The sequence below is a fragment of the Bombyx mandarina genome, chromosome 12 (genome assembly GCF_030267445.1).
Source record: "Bombyx mandarina strain Sakado chromosome 12, ASM3026744v2".
Lineage (NCBI taxonomy): Eukaryota > Metazoa > Arthropoda > Insecta > Lepidoptera > Bombycidae > Bombyx > Bombyx mandarina.
The window spans coordinates 16445157-16469520 of NC_143219.1; the positions used below are offsets into that span (position 1 = coordinate 16445157).

Genomic DNA, 24364 nt, shown 5'->3' on the forward strand with positions numbered 1-24364 from the left:
TCCATACTATCTGGAGCCACTGCGTTCATCCACAGTGCATTTCCAGAGATCTTTTTTGCCATGTACCATCCGGCTTTGGAATGAGCTCCCCTCCAGGATGTTTCCCGAGCGCTATGACTTGTCCTTCTTCAAACAAGGCTTGTGGAGAGTACTCAGCGGTAGGCAGCGGCTTGGCTCTGCCCCTGCCACTCACCATCATGTGGGCCGTGTCTGCCAACAAGGGCAATACAAAAAATAACATATATAAAATAAGAAAACTGGTTCAGAACCTGAATGCCAAATATCTTTTACAAAAATATTACTGTGACCAGTAGCTATAAACCGACTAGGTAAACAAAGAAATCAAAGTTAATATTTTGATTATTACAGCTATTGCTATATAGAATTAATTAAATTGAACTAATTTACCCTGTTTCTAGGGACGCAACATAGTTCATAAAAAACATGGATGTTAGGAGATCGATTTTCAAAAGTAAAAAACAAAAAAAAATACGCTTTAATAGAAAATCCAAATAAAAAATAGAAAATATATTTTAATAAATTTGAATTAAAAATAGTTTATTCATTCATTCATTCATTCATTCATTCATTCATTCATTCATTCATTGTAAAAAAAGCGTAGGTTGCTTTTCAGGATATTATCAAGATATACCGGACATCTTATCCTGTACGATAAAACATCGTTCATGAACAACGACGTTTCGCCGCTATTTTGTTTTCAAACATCGATGTTTAGTGTGCATCCCTATATTTTTCCAGTGTAATAACCAAATGTATCAGGAAGCGCGGGAAACGATTGCAGACGTACGCGTTTTTCGACTTTTATATTATATTATTTTTTGGATTTGGATCAGTAGTTTAGTTTAGTTTGTATAATAATTGAGAAACGTCGTGGTCTAACGGATAAGACGTCCGGTGCACTCGTGTTGAGCGATGCACCGATGTTCGAATCTCAGGCGGGTACCAATTTTTCTAATGAAATACGTACTCAACAAATGTTCACGATTGACTTCCACGGTGAAGGAATAACATCGTGTAATAAAAATCAAACCCGCAAAATTATAATTTGCGTAATTACTGGTGTTAGGACCTCTTGTGAGTCTGCATGGGTAGGTACCACTACCCCGCCTATTTCTACGGTGAAGCAGCAGCCGTTGTAACTATACTGAGACCTTAGAACTTATATCTCAAGGTGGGTGGCGCATTTACGTTGTGGATGTTTATGGGCTCCAGTAACCACTTAACACCAGGTGGGCTGTGAGCTCGTCCACCCATCTAAGCTATAAAAACTAAAATAAAATAAAAAATATTTATATTTGTTTTTTTTTTTACGGTTTATTTGTTTAAATTTTATTTAAAAGTGAATTAGGAGTTTTATTGGTAAGTTTTTTTTTTTCTTAACTTTTGGTCCTTATGGAGCCGCCTGATGACCCTGGGGGCGGAGAAATCCCTGGGGTCGATTATAATGTAACAATCTCAAATGTATCTGGAATGGAAACCTATGGATCTGTTAAATCTAGCAGTGGTGCTCGAAAACGTAGAGCCACTGTCAATAAGCATTGCTCTAAATGCCATAAAAAAAGACGAAATCGGAAACGAAATGAGAGCAAAGAATTGAAACAAAACGAATGTGATTGCATACCTTTGTTTAATAATAACACTAACACCCAAAGTATTACTCCTCCCCAATTCACTGACTCGCAACTGAATTCCAATCAATCCAATCAGTACAAAAAACCAGAATTGGTAGCTAGATTAACTTATCAGGCAAGTGATGCAGCACCATATGTTGTTCATGTGCAAAAAATACAGCAAACTCCTAACGATAATGTTACAGTTCACCCTACCGCTTTTGGTCGTTTTTTAAAAAGGAATTTTTGGAGATATATATGTTGGAGTATTTCCACTTTCGGGTAGCGACATGGTCAGCGGGTGGTCTTCGTAAGTCAATAAAACCAGAAATGTTAACTCAGAGCGTATATTACGCAGGAGCGTTCTGTCTGATACGGTGACTCGCTCACTTCTGAGCTAAGGTTTTTTTTTTTTTTTTTTTTCCTACCTAAGCTGATAGCCTTGAGAGGCTATGTCAGCGTAACCCTAACTTTAGTAGGTGAGCTCACGGGGCTCAACCTGACGATGTTGCTAACACGAACCCTAGCAAGAGCCGTGCTTCGCAGAATCTACCACCGGATCGGAAACGCGACTATGATATGCCCTCATCCAGAAATGGTTGTGCATTAAACTCAAATAACCATAATTAATTGACATTACAATCAATTGCAGACCTCATTAAAATTCTCATTAACACTTTATCACAGTCTAATATTCTTCCACCGTCCAACGCTGCCCCTTTAATTGACACTATCGTTAACTTACCAAATTATATTAATAATGGACAAGCAAGCCAAAGCTCTACAGTGGAACTGTAGAAGTGCTTCGTCTAAGAAAAGTGATATTATTTATCTTATAAATAAATATAAACCTTTTATCTTTGCTCTACAGGAGACTTGGCTAAAACCAAGTGCTCCTTTTAGGTACTCTGGACATACCTGTCTCCGGGAAGATCGTATTGACGGGTATTGCGGGGTTGCCTTACTAGTCAAACATCATCTTCCTTTTTCTCACTTTCCTATTCCTTCTCACAGTAATGATTTTTCAATTATTGCTGCTATTGTAAATAATATCTGCTATGATTCAATATATATCCCTCATCCAAGTTCTTCTATCTTTGTCGAACTTGATTCTATCATTTCTATTCTTCCTAAGCCTTTTATCTTATTAGGCGACTTTAACAGTCAACATAGTTCTTGGGGCAGTTCAACAACCAATACATACGGAGTTTCATTGATTGAACTGTTAGACTCCCATAATCTTTGCTTTCTCAACGATGGTTGTGTGACCCGGCGGACCTCCCCCAATGAAGGCTCAAGTGTCCCTGATTTAAGCATTTGTACTCCTAGTTTAGCTTCCACTATTTCATGGTCTACACTTTCTTCTTCATATGGTAGTGACCACTTCTCTTTACTTCCTAGATTTCCTTTTAATATTAATTTTCCATTTAGACATTCTCCTAGATTGAAATATCGACTTAATAATGCTGATTGGGATACCTTTAAAACCCGTATAGAACAAAAGATGACTTCTTTTACTAATATCTCACATGGTTCAGAATCAGTTTGTGCTGAAGCACTAACTAAATTATTTATAGAGGTAGCTGACAAAACTTTTCCGCTTAAAAATGGTGCTCTGGGCTTTATTCCATCTCCACCTTGATAGGATCACGAATGTTCGGATGCAATTAAAAAAAGAAAACAAGTTGAGCTCCAATATTGTGAGAATTGTACATCTGAAAATTTTGATCTGGTTACAGATGCTTTCAAGGCCACTAGTTTATTATTCAAAAAGAAAAAAGCAGATAGCTGGAAATCTTTTTGTCTCTCTATTTCCTAATGTCTGTCCTTCTGTGATATGGCGTAATATTAGAAGATTCAGGTGTGCATTAACTGAAAATTCTTCTGGTTTTCTCCCGGCTTCATTAAATAATAAATTCCTGGACAGACTTGCCCCTACTACTGTTCCTGTAAGAATAATTATGCCTCTGATGCCAATGAACCCCTCTGGTCTCAATAGTCCATTTTCTATGTATGAAATTAAAGGAATACTATCTTCAGTAATAGACTCTGCTCCTGGTGACGATGGAATCCCATATTCCTTCATCTCTCATTTAGGTGACCACTCTCTTGAATATATCCTGAAATTGATAAATACAGTCATGTTAACCGGTTCTATTCCTCCACGCTGGAAAAACCAGATTATTATACCAATTCTCAAACCTAATAAGAATTCCTCTGATGCCAACTCATATCGTCCTATTGCATTATCTTCGGTCTTGATAAAACTCTGTGAACATTTGGTGAAAACTCGCCTTGAATGGTTTATAGAAAGCAATAAATTGCATTGTGACAGTCAATTTGGTTTCCGTCGAGGGAAGAGTACGATGGACAGTATTTCCATCTTTATCACTGATATTTTTTTAGCTTTTTCAAGGAACGATTCTGTTGTTGCCACATTTTTAGACGTACAATCTGCTTATGACAATGTAGTGTTGTCAGTTCTCCATAAAAAGCTACAGTATTTGAATGTACCTGTAATGTTATCAAATTTTATCATAAATACTTTATATGAAAGACACATTACTCTAATTTTACAAGACTCTACTGTTGCAACCAGAACCTTATGGAGAGTTCTCCCTCAAGGATCTGTCTTAAGTCCCATCTTATATAATATTTATACCCATGATATGAAAGCTTCTTTAGCTAATCAGATTTGTATCCTTCAGTATGCTGATGACCTTTTACTTTATTCCATTCATCAATCACCAGCCATTTCTTGCTCATTACTGTCTCATTCTCTTAATTTATTAAAAACTTGGCTCGATACAAATGGTTTGAAATGTCCCCCACTAAAAGTGCAGCCATGCTTTTTTCTAGAATGCGACTCCCTACTCCAATCAATGTGTATTTTGGTAATAATATTATCCCTGTTAAAAAATCTGTAAATTTTCTTGCTGTGTTTTTAGATTCTAAGCTCTCTGGTATAAATCATTGTGACTACATTTTTAATAGGTGTGAGCGAACCGTGAACATCCTTAGATGTTTATCCGGTGTATGGTGGGGTGCCCATCCCTTTTGTATGAAACTCATGCACAATGCTTCAATCCGAAGTATTTTAGACTACGGTACCTTTTTATTATCTCCTGGAAATGCAACCCCTTTAAAAAAGTTAGATAATGTACAGTCTAAGGCATTAAAATTAATCACAGGAGCTATGAAAACTAGTCCAATTAACGCTTTACAAGTAGAATGCGTTGATTCCCCATTACATCTTAGACGACAATATTTATCTGATAAATTCATATTTCGCTCCCCTCAATATGCCAACCATCCTCTCCGATCTAAGCTCTAAGAACTGTCTCAATTATTTACATCTTCAAATTATTAAATAAATCTTCACCTTGTCTCCTTGTAAGCTTCAATAAATTTATTAATATTCAAGCTCCAACTCACACCTTGTCAACTTACCCTTTATTTGGAACCAATTTTGAATCTCTAAATAGTTCTCCAGACATTAGATTCAATATTGGTATAAATAAGGCCGATTCCCACTCAAAGATTACTTTTAATTACTTCTGTGAGCAAGACTGCCCTGAATACAATTACATATTTACAGATGCCTCTAAACACGGTTCGTCTGGAAATGTAGGCATAGGAGTGTTTCACTTACAAAGTAAAACTACAATAAAAATAAAGTTTCCTCCAGAATCCTCGATCTTCACAGGGGAATGTTACGGTGTCTTTTCTGTCGTTCGGGAATTAACGAAGTGACACAACATTACTATTTAAAAATGTATTTATTGCTTTTCGAAGTATTCTCCGCGAAATTTGACACATTTTTCCATACGATGCAACCAATCATTGAAGCAACCATTCCATTCGGAACTTGGGGTCTCCAAAATGGCCGTTTTGTAGGCGTCCACAGCTTCTTCAGGTGATGAAAATCTCTGTCCACGCAATTTATTCTTTATTTTAGGGAAAGTATAGAAATCATTAGGGCTTAGGTCGGGGCTGTACGGCGGATGGTCTAATAATTCTATGTTTTCTTGCTCTAAAAACTCTTTTGTTCTGTGCGCGGTGTGAGAACTCGCATTGTCGTGATGGAGGATGATGCGGCGGTTGCAGTTCTCTTTACGGAGTTCAGAAACGACCTGTGGCAAACAAATGCTAGCATACCATTCTGCATTAACCGTTCTTTGTCCCTCAAGAGGAATAGTCGTAACATGGCCGGTTTTGGAGACAAACGTGGCCACCATTTTTTTTGCAACACTCCGTGCACGAACAATTTTTGTTGGCTTTAACTCATTTTCGAACACCCAAACTCGTGACTGGTTTTTTATTTCGGGTTCGTACGCGTATATCCAGGATTCGTCACCTGATACAATGTTGTATACAGCATTTGAGGATCCTGCGTGGAATCTTTCGAGAGTTCTGACGCACCAAGTAACGCGAGCCGCTTTTTGCTCTTCACAGAGCGAATGCGGTATCCATCGGGAAAAGAACCTTTTTACCCCTAATTGTTCATGCAAGATTATTTGTATTTGACTCATGCCAATGTCTAAAGTTGCCTGAATTTCGCGGTATGTCACATGTCGATCTTCCTCAATCAGCTTACGCACAGCATCAACGTTTTCTTGGGTGACTGTAGTTTTTGGACGACCTTGACGGGGATCATCACTGAGCTTGACACGTCCACGTTGAAACTCAGCAAACCAGCGATAAATTGTGGTTTTGGATGGGGCTTCATCACCAAATGCAGAAATCATCCGGTCAACACACTGTTTTTGTGTTAAACCACTTCGAAAGTCATATTAAATCATCGCTCTTGAATTTTCTCGAGTCAATTCCATTTTCTCAACGACTAAACAAGTTTGACAAAACCTCGTGACAAGACCGAGAATCTTTTTTTAAATAAATAAATGGTATTCGATTTTTGAAACCAAGGAGTTTTCAATTAAAAAGATTTTAATATGACAGGAACAGTGGAAATATTCCATTCCCGATACTTTTAGTGCAGCCTAGTAGAGAAAAAAAAAAGTATCATCTAAAACACTCACATAGCTTCCCAGTTGGATAGAAGAAATTTGATAAAATAGATGAAGCTTAAGTTCCATCTGTAAACCTTTAACAGACTTAAATAATCATGTGAGGAATCCCAAGATCATCATTATTAACAGCCTAGATATGTATGCATGCATACAGCTTGCCTCCTCCAAGGTTCGTTACAATGACCAATCTTGCGCTACGGATTAGTCGTAGGACTTATGCCAGCGACATTTAACAGCTCGCGCAATCGCCACTTTTGAGCCCAAATTCATCATCTTGTCGATCGAGATAACTGTGAAGTTAGCCCTATCCGACTAGACAGCTTACCCCGGGTAGATTGCTAACAGTTTTGAGCATGTTTTCTTGTCTCATTATTGAAGTGTGGACTGTTTATACCAAAATAAGTGTTAAATTATTAGTTTTAAATCACTTTGTAACTGTAGGAAATTTTTCATAGTTTGCTGAATAGATCTGAAAAAAGTTGATACGAGTACTAAACAATATAAAAGTGTTGGTTTGAACAAGATATGATGTTGACTAGTTATGGAGATAAGCAATATTTTAGGTTAAAATCTCTTAACAATTAAGCAATCAGATATACAAGACTTTTTAATTTTAATTTTATTTTGTCTAATTTCTATCTGAACTAAATTCCAGTGCACTCATAGTATTGTAGTGGAAAATCGGAATATAATTAAAAACTCATAAAACAATTTCTGTATTCGTTCTCATGTCCGTAGACCCTGATAACCATATAGATAAAGTTGACCTTGAGCTCCCGTCTGTTCTATCATCAGGCCTTACAGCCCAGGATGGGACTTGGCCTGCTCCAGTATGTCTCTCCAGACTGCTCTGTTCAAGGCTTTCCGTCTGCTCTATTGGTCTGCCCATAAGACGTTCATCCTAACTACGGAACCCAAATGCGTTTTCCGACGCGCACTTTACTTATTTTTATTTTCTTAAATATGAATGCGCTTTACTACCATTTTATAATGAGCTAAATTATATGTTACTCAACAGTAATTAAAGTACATGCAAACAATCTCTCGTATTCGACGATAAAGTGTGTCGCAGTGTGTCGTATTGTTTCGTTTTTTATGTGTTCAGTACGGCTAGTACCAACTAACTAAACAGAGTGAATTTGATTGAATAAATCCCGAAAAAGTCACATCTCTCACGGATAAAATCAATGTAAATGGTTATAATAAAATGTACAGTTTATCGTTTAGCCAAATTGTACATTAGAAGCATTTTACATCAAAACTCTATTATACCTGTTGTAATCTATGGTAATTTTATAATACTGATTTATATTAATCTATGGTCATTTGTTTAAAAATGTCTGTCATGGTTCCTTCTTCCTCTTTCCGTTAATTTATTTGTCTAAGAACACTACTGGTCCTTTTATTGAAACCTCAACAATACCTCTTTCGTTTCTAATTTTTTTATGCTCGGTAACAGGTGGAAAGTGTATATTTTCCGCCATATATGCATTTCACCTTTAAAATTTCGTGTCTATCTAATACTAACACGTCATAGTATGACTGTGCCCGACACAAATAATTTGAACGAATTGTGAAGTTTCCAGTATTAGGCTATAACATATCATGATTATTCTTTAGCTATGGCTTTAGCTATAAACATTAAGCACTGTTAAGTACTGTTAACATAATTAAAAAGATACATATCATCAAAACTTCAAAACCTTAGGTGCTATTACTTTGACTCCAAGTGATGCCTCGCTAAAATAGAGTATTTATTTTAAACACACGTACGTAACAAAGGCAGAGACGTATGTCGAACGGAAGATGTCGTCTAGCGCTAAAACTCTAAAGATTACAATTGCAGAAGTTCGACGTGAGTAAACAATTGCTAAATACAGTCCTGTTATTTATCTGCGTTCCCCTCTGCTGTCCAATAAACAAGAACTTGATTGATAACGACCACAGTCGGTAACACGCCCGTCCGGCCTCTGTTTCGGTCGCGTTCAATCTGATAAAAGTACCTATTCTTATTAAAGATTCTAGCTTTGAGTTCAGTGACTAGTATAAATCGAAGAGTTTAAAAGTCATGTGCTTTGCGTTCCTTGGAAAATTTAACAAAAAAAACACAATCTTGACCCCAAATATAACATCGCAATAATATTGCAATTATAACCACATATTTAACTCCTATGTAATTTTGCAGGTTTTGATTTATTTAATATACGTATTCAAGTTGATGAAACATTAAGATTTTGAATTATGTATTCTTATACTAATTAGTACCTGATAACTCAATTTGAACATACAGATTGTCTTTGTAATCGATCGTCTTAAGTCAAATACTCGTTTAGTGATTGTTTAGAGAGTGAATAATAATTTAAAGTGATCATTAGCGTTATAGCAGAGTGTAGTTCTCGTCCAGTGGAGGTTTTGCTTCAAGTCGAATGGGAATTTACAAATTTCGGTAGGTGTTATGTATTTTAACCAACATTTTAATATTTTTTTATTATTATTCACGAATGTAAAAAAGACCACGGCCTCTCCTTGTCACATACTCTTCAGCAAATATCGGTTTTAGAGTTCGACGGGACAGCCATATCACTATTCGCTGCATAAATACGTTGAATCTGGTTTGATATCCACACTCGCACGTAATGATATTATTTGACGATATTAAAGTCAACCTAATAAAATTAATCAAATGTTTGATATGATAATTCAGGTTTGAATCCCGGCTTTTTGATGCGTTATCAATAAAAACGTGCTTCCAATAAACCTGTGTAATGCTTGGACGAAGAATGATGAACGAACGCAATTGATGAGATATTAATGAAGATGAAAATAGTTTACTTCGTGGTCTGAATTTGTTTTGGTATATTCATATAGGAAACACATTGCGGGTTAATAGTGCAATGTCTATGGAATATTGACATAGGTTCATTTTCTTACGTAACGTTTAGGAATACCTCCTGACAATAGGGCAGGTTCCAAACCTGTACGAGCGGATATTACCTTATTGCTTCATATCATTCTCATGCCGTCCCGGTCACCTGGGGTCGGTGCATCATATTTTCTCTTTCCATATCCTCCTCTACATATAACTATATATTACTCTATCATATACCGTTTCTTCGCTCACTCCTTTCTTACATATATCGCCATTTACGCAATCCATCCATTTTTTCTTAGGTCTACCTCGTTATTTACCTTATTCCTAAATAAATATCCGGAGCATCCGATCAGAGTTGTTTGCCCGCGGTTTCTGTGATCCTATTTGTCGCGTTACTATCAACTTTTAAAATGAATTATGGTAAGCAGCGGCTTGGCTTTGCCCCTGACATTGCTGACGTATATGAGCGACGGTGACCACTTACCATCAGGTGGGCCGTATGCTCGTCTGCCTACAAAGTCAATAAAATAAAATAAAATCTTCTACAACCTTGTTACCACGTGCTTTTGTATACAACATAACAACGACTACGAGCAATTCTTTATCGTCATAGGCGGCCCATCGTCGCCCGGAATTTAGTGTGCTGTACATTTTAGCCTGTAGGTAAAATATGAATGTCGTCGCCCACCGCGATACTTGAGATCGATACTCTAATTACATTGTAAAATAGCTATCCTATTCTGAAGAGAGGTGTGGTACTACCAGTGTGTTAGGCAGCTGACTGATATTGTGATTCCGATCCGGTGGTAAATTCTACGAAGCACTGCTCTTGTCCGTTCGGGCTCAGCCGGAATAGCCCCATAGGCTACCAACGAATATGTAGGGGAAAAAGATATTGTGCTTTTTTTTTATTGCTTAGTTGGGTGAACGAGTACACGGCCCACCTGGTGTTAAATGATTACTGGAGCCCATGGACATCTACAACTTAAATGTCGCCACCTACCTTGTGATATGAGTTCTAATCTCAATTTTTACAGTACAGTAGTAATGCGTTTCGGTTTCAAGGGTGGGACAGCCGTTGTACTCTGTCTGGGAGCAACATTGGATTTATTGTAATAATCAGTCGTCCGCCTATGCTGGTTCATGTCATTTGACAATGTTCAGAGTCTCTCTCCATCTTGCGGTTAATTCTAAAAGAACATGGTGTGCTCTATCAATGAAAGTATTTTATCATCAGTATTTCACAAGCTTCCATTCTACAAAGGGAAATGTTGAATAGTAAATGGATACGTAGATCTACAAGATTGTGCATACGTTAATCTGTTTACATCAACTGAAAATGAACAAAGTAGAACATAAAAAGATTAAAAATACGAAGAGTGCATAACTCTTTATTCTAACAAAGTAAAGGTCTTAGTTCCAATAGTGGATGCTTGCCTAATTAAAGTCAATTAATTAACAATAGTACGTTGCGGTCGGCAGGTTGGAGCACAGAGAACATGGCCGACGGCGAACCGGACGCGCTCAAATTATATTGGGAACATTTCTTCAAGGCAGAAACTGGTACTTATGAGGTAATAATACAATTCTTATAGAACCAAACGTGTAAATAAATAATTATTACTAGCTGACCCGACAGACTTCGTAGTGCTTCAATCGATAAATAAAAGACCTAAACTTTTATATAAAATAAACTAAAAACAAACAAAAGGAATCCGTCCGACGGAGGACACATCAAAGGAAAAAACAAAATTGTTATTTTTATTTAATTCCGAGCATTTTTTATATTTGTTTACCTTTTAAACCTTCTCTGGACTTCTACAAATAATTCAAGACGAAAATTAGCCAAATCGGTCCAGCCGTTCTCGAGTTTTAGCGAGACTTTTTTTTTGCTTAGATGGGTGGACGAGCTCACAGCTCACCTGGTGTTAAGTGGTTACTGGAGCCCATAGACATCTACAACGTAAATGCGTTACCCACATTGAGATATAAGTTCTAAGATCTCAGTATAGTTACAACGGCTGCCCCACCCTTCAAACCGAAACGCATTACTGCTTCATTTGCTGCAGAAATAGGCGCGGTTGTGGTATCTACCCGCGCGGAATCACTTGAGGTCCTACCACCAGTAATTACGCAAATTATAATTTTGCGGGTTTGATTTTTACTACACAATATTATTCCTTCACCGTGGAAGTCAGTCGTGAACATTTGATGAGTACGTATTTGAGACTAACGAACAGCAATTCATTTTTATATATGTAGATAGATAGGAAAAAGGTTTATATAGCTGTATTTTTATATCAGTACATGCCGCATGATGAAAGGACGAGAGAGAGGGAAGAAGACATGTCTCCTTGGACTTTTTTTTTTTAATGATTGAAGGATTACTGTTGGCCCGGAGGCCTTTCCAGTTTCACCAGGACAGGTGGGCGAGCCAAAGCTCAGCCAGGAGGGGTGGGATTTGCTAACAGCTACCCGAGCGCCTCCGAAGGAGACCTAACAGCTCAAGAGTAGCTGCTTCGCGAATGAATCTACTACCGGATCGGAATCGCGACCCGCTGAGAAGATCCGGAGAGAAACTCAGCGAGCTGATTCATGGGTTAGGTTGCACGGCGAACTCTTTGTCGAGTTCGACGAGTACGGTTAACGAGGTCCCTAAGCCTGCTCCTAGTGTTAGTGCTGAAGGCGTCTAATGCAAAGGTTATTCGATCTGATGGATCCGTAAGGACGTGATCTCCTTGGACTATATTTTAAAGCATTAAACACTACAGCTTCACTGCTATTTATGGCTTCGCTCTGAGCAACGGTTATGCCAAAAATATTTTCTAAGAAGTTTAGTAAGATCTATGTTAACTTAAAGTCAACCTTCCAGAAAACGACATGGCTAGATCTGTTTCTGGCCGAATTCATCGTCCGTATCAACGAAGGCGCCGATCCCAAAGAATTAATCAAATTTTGGTAAGTTAAATTAATTAATTTTATATTAACTTTAGTATATTCGAAACATGTCAATATTATATTTTATGTGCATTTTATCAACTAATAATATTCTTCTTTAAAGTAGTTAGTCTAACATATTTGTTTGTGCTGTTCTTAAAATCACAGATTGGCTTATGAAAAAACTGATAAAACTTATTTGTATTTAGTTTCTTTTTTCTTTCTCTAAGTACCGGTTGTTATTTTTTTATACTGTGCCATTTGCAAAATCAAAGCCTAAGGCGTTGGAGCCAATAACTAAAAAAAATATTAAATTAATATATTGGGAATCTTTCTTTTGGTTTTCTTTAGGAACTAACAAGTTATAAGTCGACACAAAACGAATAACACTCGAAATAAATAAACTATCATGACTTACTAAGTATTACACATATTAAAGCGTAATTAATACTATCAACTTAATCATATACCTAGTGACTTAATGACGAGATAATAAATGCCACCGGGCTTACGGGCATGTCGAACTTTCGAGAGCAATCGAACAATGTAACTTTGCACTCAAAGCAATGGTAGATACATCGTTCGATTTGTGCCTATTTCTAGTGAGAAATAAGCATTACAGCCTTACCCATGCGAATTGACACAGTAACCGTTTTTAGTTGTTATTTCTGCCATGAAGTCGTCGCCACCGTTTCCAATACAGTTTCTGTCTTAACATGGATCGCAAAAGACGTATTATTCTGCTCCTGTTGCTAATACGACGAATGAAGAAAAAACAGAATCAAAGAAAATATTGGGTGAATCCATACCTTTCTATAATGAACCATGGTGGAGGTCATTTTAAGATGAAATATGAAGCGCGATTCATGTTAAGACAGAAACTGTATTGGAAACGGTGGTTACTGCCATGTGCCGGTGCGGTGCAACGTACACGGTTCTGCGCCACGGCATGGCGGCACGACGCCGCGCTGGCTACCGTGTAACGGTGCGGCGTCGCAGCGTAGACATATTGTGTCCACGCCGTAAAAGAAACACGTCCGGTGCATTCGTGTTGAGCGATGCACCGGTGTTCGAATCCCAGGCGGGTACTAATTTTCTAATGAAATACGTACTCAACGAATGATCACGATTGACTTCCACGGTGAAGGAATAACATCGTGTAATAAAAATCAAACCCGCAAAATTATAATTTGCGTAATTACTGGTGTTAGGACATCTTGTGAGTCCGCACGGGTAGGTACCACCACCCTGCCTATTTCTGCCGTTAAGCAGTAGTGCGTATCGGTTTAAAGGGTGTGGCAGCCCTTGTAACTATACTGAGACCATACAGCTCATATCTCAAAGTCTCAAAATGGGTGGCGGCATTTACGTTGTAGATGTCTATGCGCTCCGGTAAAGTAGTATGTATTGTTAGGATGATTGTTTGACAGTCCAGTGAGTGGAGTAGTGACCCTGGTCGGGTGCGAGCTGCTGTGCGGTATCCACCGCGTGACGTCATCCATCAGCGCGCACTGCGGTCCGGTGCCGGCGCCCGACAACACCTGCTCCGGCCGGGCCCTCTCCCCACCGCTTCATGATATAGGTATTGCTCTCACGCACAGCTGTTACCTGCTGTATCCAGACAGAGTTCCTACTTCCCTATCTAATACGTATAGTAGTAGTGTGGTAGGACCTCTTGTGAGTCCGCACGGGTAGGTACCACCGTCCCCCCTATATCTGCCGTGAAGCAGTAATGCGTTTCGGCTTGAAGGGTGGGGCAGCCGTTGTAACTATACTTGAGACCTTAGAACTTATATCTCAAGGTGGGTGGCGCATTTACGTCGTAGAAGAATCTTCGCCTTGTCCCTACTTAACTCCCAAAAACTCAAATGTCATATCAGTCAAGCATCAAATTTAAATAGCTTTTAAACAATTCTGCGTTTCGGAACAGATTTCTGACCATCGTGACGTTTAAAAAGGAATAGTAAAGATTCTGATTCCACTTGTTTTTGTCAACAGAACCGTTACCAAAGTCAGAAGAGGCTAAGCCATTGAGTCTATTCACGAGGAACAACGCTCAGTCTTCGCAGGACATCCTCAGGAAGTACCTGCTCGGAGGAGTTGCATGGAAGTGTCTGGTGCTACTTAAGGCTCTTGGAGTTGAGGTTAATACTGATTCTATAAATCTATAAAAAATATACAAAATCAGCCCTTCATCTTTATACAAAAATTTGGACTAAAACTGTCACGGATCTTCGCAATCTTTCTCCGCTATATTTGCTTTTGAATCATATAAATAGCCCAAAGTATTCGATACATGTATGTGATGTATAAACTATAATAACTGTACGAAAATAGCAAGGTCCGCAGTTGACCGGCGACTCGTCAAGGTCCATGTCGTTCAGTAGTTCCTTGGAGAGCCGGCTGCGTTACAAATCACTGGTCACCCTAATTTACCCAAAGTCAAAGGTTACATCGATATCAGATTGTTGTTATTCTGGTTCCGTCGACATTATCAGCAGTCGCGCACCACGCCCGACCGCACACGCGCTATTTGATACGGCAACCGAACACATGCTCGCAGCGCTCTGGGCCATACCAAGCTCCGTGATTTAAATCGCAGGTTCAAAGCCAGACAGGATATGCCATAATGTAATGTGAACGACTTTTCTCATAAGCCATAAACGATTACAAAACATTACTGAATGGTATTTGTATTTTTTTTGTCGGCCATGTTGGGGGGTTCCCATAATCGGCACGATTGGCATGCGGATTGGCGATCGCAGTATGCTGTTATAATACTTCGACTTGCTAATAGTCTGGGAAAGACTGCATCGGGACGATCTTGAGGAAGTCTGGTGTCATCTGTGGGTTGATGATGATGATGATTTGTTTTTTGTTAGGCGATCGAACTGCGACCCATCGGGTGTAAAGTGGTTACCGCTGACATCGTGTGAATGTCGTGACGCTCTCAATCCGATCGTATGAAGGCTTGACCCTTCAAACCATTACGTGCCAGACACATGCTGGTGCAGGACCAGGTGGTATCTATCTATGCGGGCTTACAATACGCTCTACTAGTGATCCCGCAAATTTATTAGTTTTGCGGTTTGGTTTTTAGTTGATTATTCTATTTCTTCATCGTAGAAGTCATTCACGAACACGTTCTAAGTATACTACTACATATTTCAGTAGAAAAATGATACATGCCTGTGGAAATATCAGCATGGTCGCATCGCTCTATTATAATACGAGTGCGTACACGGGCCGGCCGTCTTCTCTTTTAGGCCACGACGACTTCGTCATCAAACGAGATTAAGCCTTGTCGTTTTAATTAAACGGTTCATTCTCAGTTAGTGCTTTGAAATATTTTACACAACGTTTTCTAACAGTTTTATTTATTTATGAATAGCTAGCCGTACTCGCCCGCTTCGCTGGGCATTGAAAATTAACATTATTATTTATTGTCATTATTATTAGAGAGTCCGACATTCATATAAATATTAATTAGTCTATCCATTATTGTATGTATTTTCTACCTGGATACCAAGTTTCAAGTCAATCGGATGCATGGTTCAGTAGTTATAACGGAACATCCGTAAAAATCTCTGTAGATTTATATATTATTAGTATATATTAGTAATCGTATATTTTATTAGATCTTGTTGAAAATGTGTGTACGCATAAAATCGATAAAAATGTTGATCTTCTGTTCCCAGGGCCTGTCCTGCTGCCGACAGCTGAGCTCGGTCCTGATCTGGCTGTACGGGGAGCTGAGTGGCGCCGACGGAGCCGCCGGCAGCCGCGCGCCGCCCGCCCCGCCCGCCCCGCCCTCCCCGCCCGCCGCACCCGCCCCGCCCGCCCCGCCCGACGCGCCCGCCCCGCCCGCCCCGCCCTCCCCGCCCGCCGCCCCCGCCCCGCCCGCCCCGCCCGCCGCGCCCGCCCCGCCCGCCCCGCCCGCCGCGCCCGCCCCGCCCGCCCCGCCCGCCGCGCGGACACCCATACATCAGCTCTTCTCCGACAAGTACGCACCGGCCGTTTGTATTTAATGAAGAGTTGAATGAGACAAGCGAGGATCGTGCTTAGTCGTGAGCTATTGGAGAGGCCGATGTCCAGCAGTGGGTAGGCTGATGATGATGAGAATTAAATAAGCACCTACGATCACAGGGACCTCAACAGGGAGAGAACACAAACTTTACTGCTCAGCTACCAGCTCTCTTTGGTCCGTCTCGTCTGCCCGTAAAAACGTTTTGAACCTTGTCAGTTTCCATCTCTCTCATAGTAAGTAGTGTAGAAGAGAGAAGACTATTCGTTAGTACATTTGAAGTTTCGTTACAGAATATGGTCGAAACAGAAGTCGACCGGATCTCCGAACTCCAAGACGAATTCAGCCGCGTCGTCTGAGAAAGGTTCCTTCGTAGTTAGGTAATTCATTTACCTTTAGAAAATAGCATCGATATGTAATTTCAAGTGTCGACTAATGGAAGAGATGTGGCGCCCTCGGCTCTCGTCACCGCCGCCCGAGACTAAACGGTTTAACGATAGGCAGCGGCTTGGCCCTGCCCCTGGCATTGCTGACGTCCATGGGCGACGGTAACCACTCACCATCAGGTGGGCTGTATGCTCGTCTGCCTATAAGCGCTATAACAAAAAATCGGTTAGTGCTCGTAATGCTCAAACGAACAAACAGACAGATCTAAATGACCCTGAGCTCTGATGTCAAGAACACTTGTGGTTTTTATTTATTTATTTATTTATTCCCACTTCTATTACTGTTTTATAACAGGTGCTTACTATAACTGCGTCCAGGTAGACTAGAAGGGAGGGTAATATACCCGTTTTTCAAAACGAACTGATACCTCAGACCCCCATGACCAAATTACTTTAATGTCAAGCTATGAAGCGGAGTAGAGTAACACGCTTGTTAAAAAGAAACGTCAGAGCTATCGTTCAAGATAGAGGATGGTTAATTAAAGAGACTGCTTTATTGTATTATGCTTATATACTACTTTACAACTCATGTCTCAAGATAGGTATTTATAGGCATTTATGTTGTAGATATCTATGGGCTCCGGTAACCAATTAACACCAGGTGGGCCGTGAGCTCGTCCACTAAACAATAAAAAGCAAGAATTAAAAAAAAATCTGTTATTGAACACAGTGAACATTATACTTGTTATCTAAACCTAATTACTAAATTTAAATAATGATGATGTTGTGAACATTATCTAGTTACAAAGCGCTATTGAGTAATAAGCTGATTGTGGCTATCTCACGCTGGCTGTATACTCCCATCTTTATTTTTTTTCTAATTGATACAAAATACTTATTAATTTAAAAACTTTAAGTTTGTCATCAACTTCTCATCAATATTTAACAAACAAAATATACATAAAATTCAGTAAATATCAAGTACATATTATAAATATTTATTAAAACAAATTATGTAAAAATACTTAAATTGGTATGATATTATTTTTTGCAAAAAAGCAACATAAAAATCGCAAAGTAAAGATAAAATATAAAATAAAAAAATCAGTGTGATGGATGAACCCAGTGACTCTCTCTCAACCGCGCCAATTCCAGTGGGTAGGTAGGAGGTAGACCCGGAAGTACCCGGTCTACTTAAATTCAAAAGTTAACATTAATATTATGGAATTCGCTTCCCAAAGAAATCAGGATGATTAGCAATCGCTTTACTTTTAAACTCAAAGTTCGCGAACACATCCACAAAAAACTGGAAGAATCATCTCCAAACTAGTTTATTTCATTTTTCAATTATTATTATTATATTATATATATTTACTTTTAGCCATTCTTAACTATAATACTAAATTGTGTATTTTCATGTGTATTTATATATATTATTACTTTACATGTATATTATTGTGTGTAATTATGTGTATGTATGTATTTTACTATTTTATTTATAGGTATATTGAATTGTAGTATGTGTATTCTATAATACTGAGATGTTATTTTAAGGAAGATTTTTGTTTTGAGTTTGTTCTTTTTTTTTTTGTTTTGTTGTTGTGTTTGTTATTCTTTTGTCAATGCACCTACCATGCATTATCTCTGCACCACCCTATGGTCGACTGGAAGAGAATGCCCATGGCATTAAGTCCGCCTGTGTACAAGTTTTGTTTTGTGCATAAAGTATAAATAAATAAATAAAATAAATAAACATTATTTTATATTGTGAATATGTTTTTTCGCGCAGGTCTAGACATACGCATCAAGCTAAACTCGATTCATTAGAGAGAAAACGTAAGGCAGCTAAGAGTTCAGAAATCTCCTCTGAATCTCCAGACAACGAGGACCTGCAGGTCCTTAATCGCTCTCTAGCCATCAAAGTCTGCGGCCCGAGTGATGACTTCGGGTACTTCAACTCTACCGTGAGGTCTTCCAATGACTACGGCGAGTCCTTCTTCAGCGACCCTTACCACTCGCCGCGGAAAGCCAAGCCCAAGGCGGACGACTACATCAACGAGAAACACAAGGAAATTATCAACTCGGAAATGACGACGTTCGAGTTCACGTTGACCATTATAGACCTGCTGCAGGAGCTGTGCAAGGCCGAGAGCAGCCTGTCCGGGGCCGAGGGCTCGCAGATATCGGTGCAGTGCATCAGCTTCTCGCTGCGGAACATGTGCTCGCTGCAGTTCAGCTCGCCGCCCGTGCACGCGCGCCCCCACGACACCCGCCTCGCGCACACCAAGCTCGCGCTCACCGAGCTGCTCATCGTGTCCCTGGACAAGGTGCTCGTGCACGCCGACCTCTGCACCAAATTGATCAACAACGGAACCATGCCGATGCTGCTGCGAATCTTAGAAGACGTCATCTCTAAATGCAACAAGAACCGTGCCAAAGATATCGATAAGACTGAATCAGATAATTTATTGAAGTTCGTGTTCGGCATAGCTTACTCTGTTACTGCGTTCTTCCACTGTCTGCTGATGCAGTGCCGGTCTGCCAGCAAGCTCAGGGAGTTCACGGAACAGTTCAAGCTGTACGGAGAGTGCCTCAAAGGGGGACTGTTGAAGGAATGCATGGAGCTGATCATTAGGATACCTGAGACGGAAGAGGGGGAAACTATAATATTGGTAAAGAAGTTAATAGAATCTATCGGGAAGCTCATTAGCGGTATGAAGAGGGTGAGGAGTGAGGTGCTGCACTCTGGTGCCTGTTCGAGGGCGCGGCACAAGGCGTGTCGGCAGCGCGTGGCGGCCGGCATGCACCACCACCACGACATCCTGGGGGAGGCCGGCAGCGACCTGCCCCTGTCCTCGGCCTGCTGCGTCTCGGTGCTGTACGGCACGCTCACGTCTCTGCTGACGGACGAAGAAATCACAGCTAAATCTTCGTTACGGAACAAAATATTACGAGTCATGTTGAGCTCCGGAGTGTGTTGCTGCTTCTCGCCAGGGTTCCTCATGGAGAGCATAGTTCGTCTGATGCTGACCCACAACGGCGTCGCTACACTGTGCCTGCAACTCCTCGAGCACACTGTGTACGGAGACTTGGGAGCCAGCATCCTGTACCCCAAGATCACCGATCAGCTCCCGTGTTCCATATGTGAGCCGAAGGGCGAGAGAAGGGACCCGAACAACAAGTACTGCCCGCTGACGGCGACCGTCGAGCGGAAGAGCGTGTGGTCGTTCCTGATACACTACAACTCGCTGCTGCAGCTGGACAACCACAACAGCGTGCTGCACGCCACCGTGGGCCACCTGCTGCGCGTCACGCCGCGCTGCCGCCCCGAGATGAAGGCCGAGCTGCTCTTCAGCGTCATATACCCGACCTTCATCGTGTCCAAGCACAGATACATCATGCGGCTCGAGGAGGCCGCGCATTTCCTCACCCTCTCGTGTTTGAACATATTCGCGAGCCTGTTGAACACCGTGTCGTTCGCGGAGCAGTTCATCCAGAAGGGGGGGCTGAGCTACGTGCTGGAGCTGGTGTCTCTGCCCCAGTTCGCGCGCCAGTGCTGCGCCATACTCGAGATCACGATCATCGTGGAAATCTTCAAACTAATGAGAGACGATTGCGGGTCGACTTACTTTCGAGAGATGAGTACTTTGTCCTCAGTTCAGATGTTGTTCAAGTCCTTAGCGGAGATAACGGAGAAGTGTTTTAATGTGTACAAACCAAACATTCCGATTGGTAAGTTTGAGGAGCTATGCGACGTCAGTGACGAGAGAGAGGCGCTCCGCGTGGTGCCGAGCCGGAGGTCGCCGTGCCCCAGAACTACTCTGAGCGACTACAAGGACGGCCCGAGCCAGATGCCAGACGACGATGTCCTCAACAACGCGGTGACATTCTGGAAGACGTGCGCCAGCTTGTGCTTGTACAGTCCAATGTTCCGGGAGTACGTGGTCAGCGAGCCGGTGTTCCTGGACAGCTACGGGCTGCTGAAGGTGCTGCTGCATCAACTCTGCAACAAGGACTACGCTGTCACTGAGATGAGGACGTTGATCAAGATCATGGAGGCTGTACTGACTGTGCAGTTTGCTGTCTCGGGTGAGTGCGCTCGTTCAATAATCGTAGTAATTGTGAATAGTTTGTATGTAGTCAGTCAGTATAAATTCCATAACATTTAGCGGACAGCCACTAGTGGTCGCGGACTAACAGCAAAACCCCGAGTGTGCTGGTATTGAGTGGTGCGTCACGCGAGGCTGAATTCTTTTCATATTATCCGGGATGTAATAAAAGTAATATCCACAAGTTCCTACTGTCTTGTGTACAGTTGCGGCCTTCACGTGCCCTCGTCGGAGGATTGCCTCGACAGACAACTGAGATCTTTTTTTTATTGCCTAGAGGGGTGGTCGAGCTCACAGCCAACTTGGTGTAAAGTGATCACTGGAGCTCATAGACATCTGCAACGTAAATGCGCCACCCACCTTGAGATATAAGTTCTAAGGTCTCAGGTATAGTTACAACGGCTGCCCCACCCTTCAAACCGAAACGCATTACTGGTTCACCACGGCAGAAACAGGCGAAATAGACCTTCGACATCGTGCCCTAAAATGGATTGCGGCTCTCGCATAGTTTTTAGTTACTTTTGCATTCCGAAATATATAATAAATGCTTAATATATTCCGTAGTGAATAAATTAGAAATTGTATAGAAACACATCAAAATGGTTAGTTATATAACTTAGTAAATGTGTGCGTGCTGCCCTCATATTGGAATAGCAGATCGAACTCACGTTGAACACAGCCGAGCACGTGTCCGCATCAGTAATGAGTCATAAGAAATTTGAGATTTCAAGTACAAGATCAGAAACCGTATAGGTGGCGATTCACGGACTTGCTCGATTCAGGGTTGTCGCAAATCAGATTAGTTCTAATTAAAATGTCTAGCTGTAATATAATGAGATTATCAATTACAGTCCATTAGCACCAGAATAAACGTCATGCACCAAACAGGTTTCTCCAAATGAGTACGTAACTATGTGTTTTAGTAATTCCCGGTGGATGTGCTTTTCTCGTTTTAATGCGCTTTTATTAGCTTCATACGTATGTTAGTATGAGATGGAATCTTTTAAACATGATTTTGACCCCCTTCAAAACGTCAGATCAATTCGAAATTTGGCATATTTATCAAGGACTGACAACAATTCTATATTTTATACAGTCGACTGGTTATTTACTTTCGGCAGTCGAAACAAATTCATTTGAGTGCCTTGTTTTTTTCACTTAGAAAATTGGAAACTCTTGTATTTGCCTGAATATTTTATAGTACATAATGCTACTTAAATTAACAAATGAAAAACAAATTATAGTTTAAATTAACAAAAAAATACGCGTTTATAGAAAATCCAACTAAAAATAGAAAATTAATTTATTATAAAAAAAAGTGTGGGTTGCTTTTTAATACCTATATTATCAAAATGATAATCCTTCTACTGATATCCGACAGTAAAATATTTATAACTATTGTTACCGCTTACGATTTTTTTACAATAAATTTATTTTCTATTTTTTTGTTGGATTTTCTATAAAAGCGTATTTATTTGTTTTTTTTAAACTATTATTTATTAATTCTTCATTCGATTTGTCACTATTAAGGATTCAACCTTTGATTATGTTAATACATAATCACAATACATAACTAATAAATAAAAAAGTAATGGATATATATTTATTGATAATTTTACATTATGCATATAATATATATTATGAATCTTGAGACACACAGTACGCACAACGTATTGTGATTATTAGAAAACCCTAACAATCTAGCAAACATTCTCCTAGTTCAAATCTACGTAGGGAGCTGCCTAAATTATTATGTGGCAACCCTATTGCACCCTTTTGCGGTATCGTACTGTATCACACATGATTTAATTACGAACGGTACAAAAGCTTAGATATTTAGGTTATCCCGTGAAACCACAAGCTGATAAGTCAAATAACGATACGTTATAGGGGGTTATTGAGTAAGGAACAATGCAAATCAATCAGTATTAAGAACTATATGACTATAGATTATATGAAATTACGAGTAGGTACCTCTGTACCCTGTATCCCTTGTCCCTTGTATACCTCTGTATCCCTTTCAATTGTTTAGTGATTATACGAGAGTCAATGTTAATATTGTACTTTGCTGTGATACACAGTCAGAAACAACATTACTAAGTTTATGTTTTATCCACACTTTCTTTTTATTAAATGTTGAGCGGTATTTCAATATTTCATGAAGATAGCAAACATTCGCCAACCGAAATGAATTAGCATATTAATATGTAGCTTTTAATAAAATATTTTATATTTCTGGACTAAATTCGAAGAAATGCAACTTCTTATAGAAAATATCATAAGTTTTTCGAGAGCTGAGTGATTTCGTCAGAAAAAACCTAAATGTTTAATTTAAAAGCGATTTTTTTTCTAATGCAGATGTGACCGCAGGGAAATCCAAAGAACTCAGTTGTAGCATCGTTCGCAGCGTGCTGGTTCCTCCTGCAGCCGTGCTGGAGGGGGGCGGAGGCCTGCGAGCGCTCGGTGAGGCCCTCATCCGCGTGGCTACGGCTGAACCTAGCATGCATCACGTCATGCCAAAACTTGCTCATGCTAAAGTAAGAACTTATCGAACTTCGACGTACGTAAGTTAGTAGATCTACTCATGTTTGTCGAATACTTCACAATATTGTTTCCTAAATTATCAAATATTGTTTGTTGATTCTTTTTTTTTCTTTTATTGCTTAGATGGGTGGACGAGCTCACAGCCCACCCGGTGTTAAGTGGTTACTGGAGCCCGTAGACATCCACAACGTAAATGAGATATAAGTTCTAAGGTATCAACTATAGTTACAACGGCTGCCCCACCCTTCAAACCGAAACGCATTACTGCTTCACGGCAGAAATAGGCAGAGTGGTGGTACCTACCCGCGCGAACCCACAAGAGGTCCTACCACCAGTAATCTTACACTAATCTGGACACACGTCTACACAATACCTCAGTCTTAAAAAAAAAGGTCGAATGTAGGTAGCACGTGTATGTTGTAACTGGGTGCACGTGTACCGCGAAATATTTCATATCAAAATATTATAATTTGCCATCGCGAAACCTGTCTCGACGCAGATCGTCGAATCTTCCGCTCTTACGTTTGGTGTCGCGTGGTCACGTGCTTGATGCATTTCGCAAAGGAAGACGTTCTCTCTCTATCTCGCTCTCTCTCTCTCTCTCCCACGCACACAAACGGCTCTGCCCTTGGACGGCATTTGGTTGTGTTCTTTGTTTTTGTCGTTGACCTCTATTGACTAAAAAGGGGCGGTAATTTTATATTCCATCCTTTATTGGATCAGCGGAATTTCGTTTGTTGAGTCTCTATACCGGGCAAGGATTAATAAGACACGTGTTCAGTTAAGTGACTAACGTATATTGGGATTATAACCTAACGTGCTATCGACAGC

The 24364-nt window shown here is 40.1% G+C and overlaps 1 protein-coding gene and 1 long non-coding RNA gene across 2 annotated transcripts in view; one reads left to right on the forward strand and one right to left on the reverse strand.

Annotated features, from left to right (window-relative positions):
• Positions 1-24364, forward strand: part of mv (lysosomal-trafficking regulator mauve) — an 80975-nt gene that overhangs the window by 1518 nt on the left and 55093 nt on the right. Inside the window, 9 exon segments of the mRNA XM_089732146.1 lie at positions 11016-11107; positions 12406-12491; positions 13901-14052; positions 14469-14614; positions 16169-16286; positions 16440-16473; positions 16788-16874; positions 18670-20969; positions 23348-23526. Coding sequence (XP_089588272.1) covers positions 11033-11107; positions 12406-12491; positions 13901-14052; positions 14469-14614; positions 16169-16286; positions 16440-16473; positions 16788-16874; positions 18670-20969; positions 23348-23526 — 3177 coding nt within the window. The 5' untranslated portion in view covers positions 11016-11032.
• LOC114248508 (uncharacterized) lies at positions 1630-5381 on the reverse strand. The gene is made up of 2 exons (XR_016324039.1): positions 3834-5381; positions 1630-3751 (listed from the first exon to the last, which is right to left on the reverse strand). It is a non-coding gene; the product is annotated as an uncharacterized LOC114248508 (long non-coding RNA).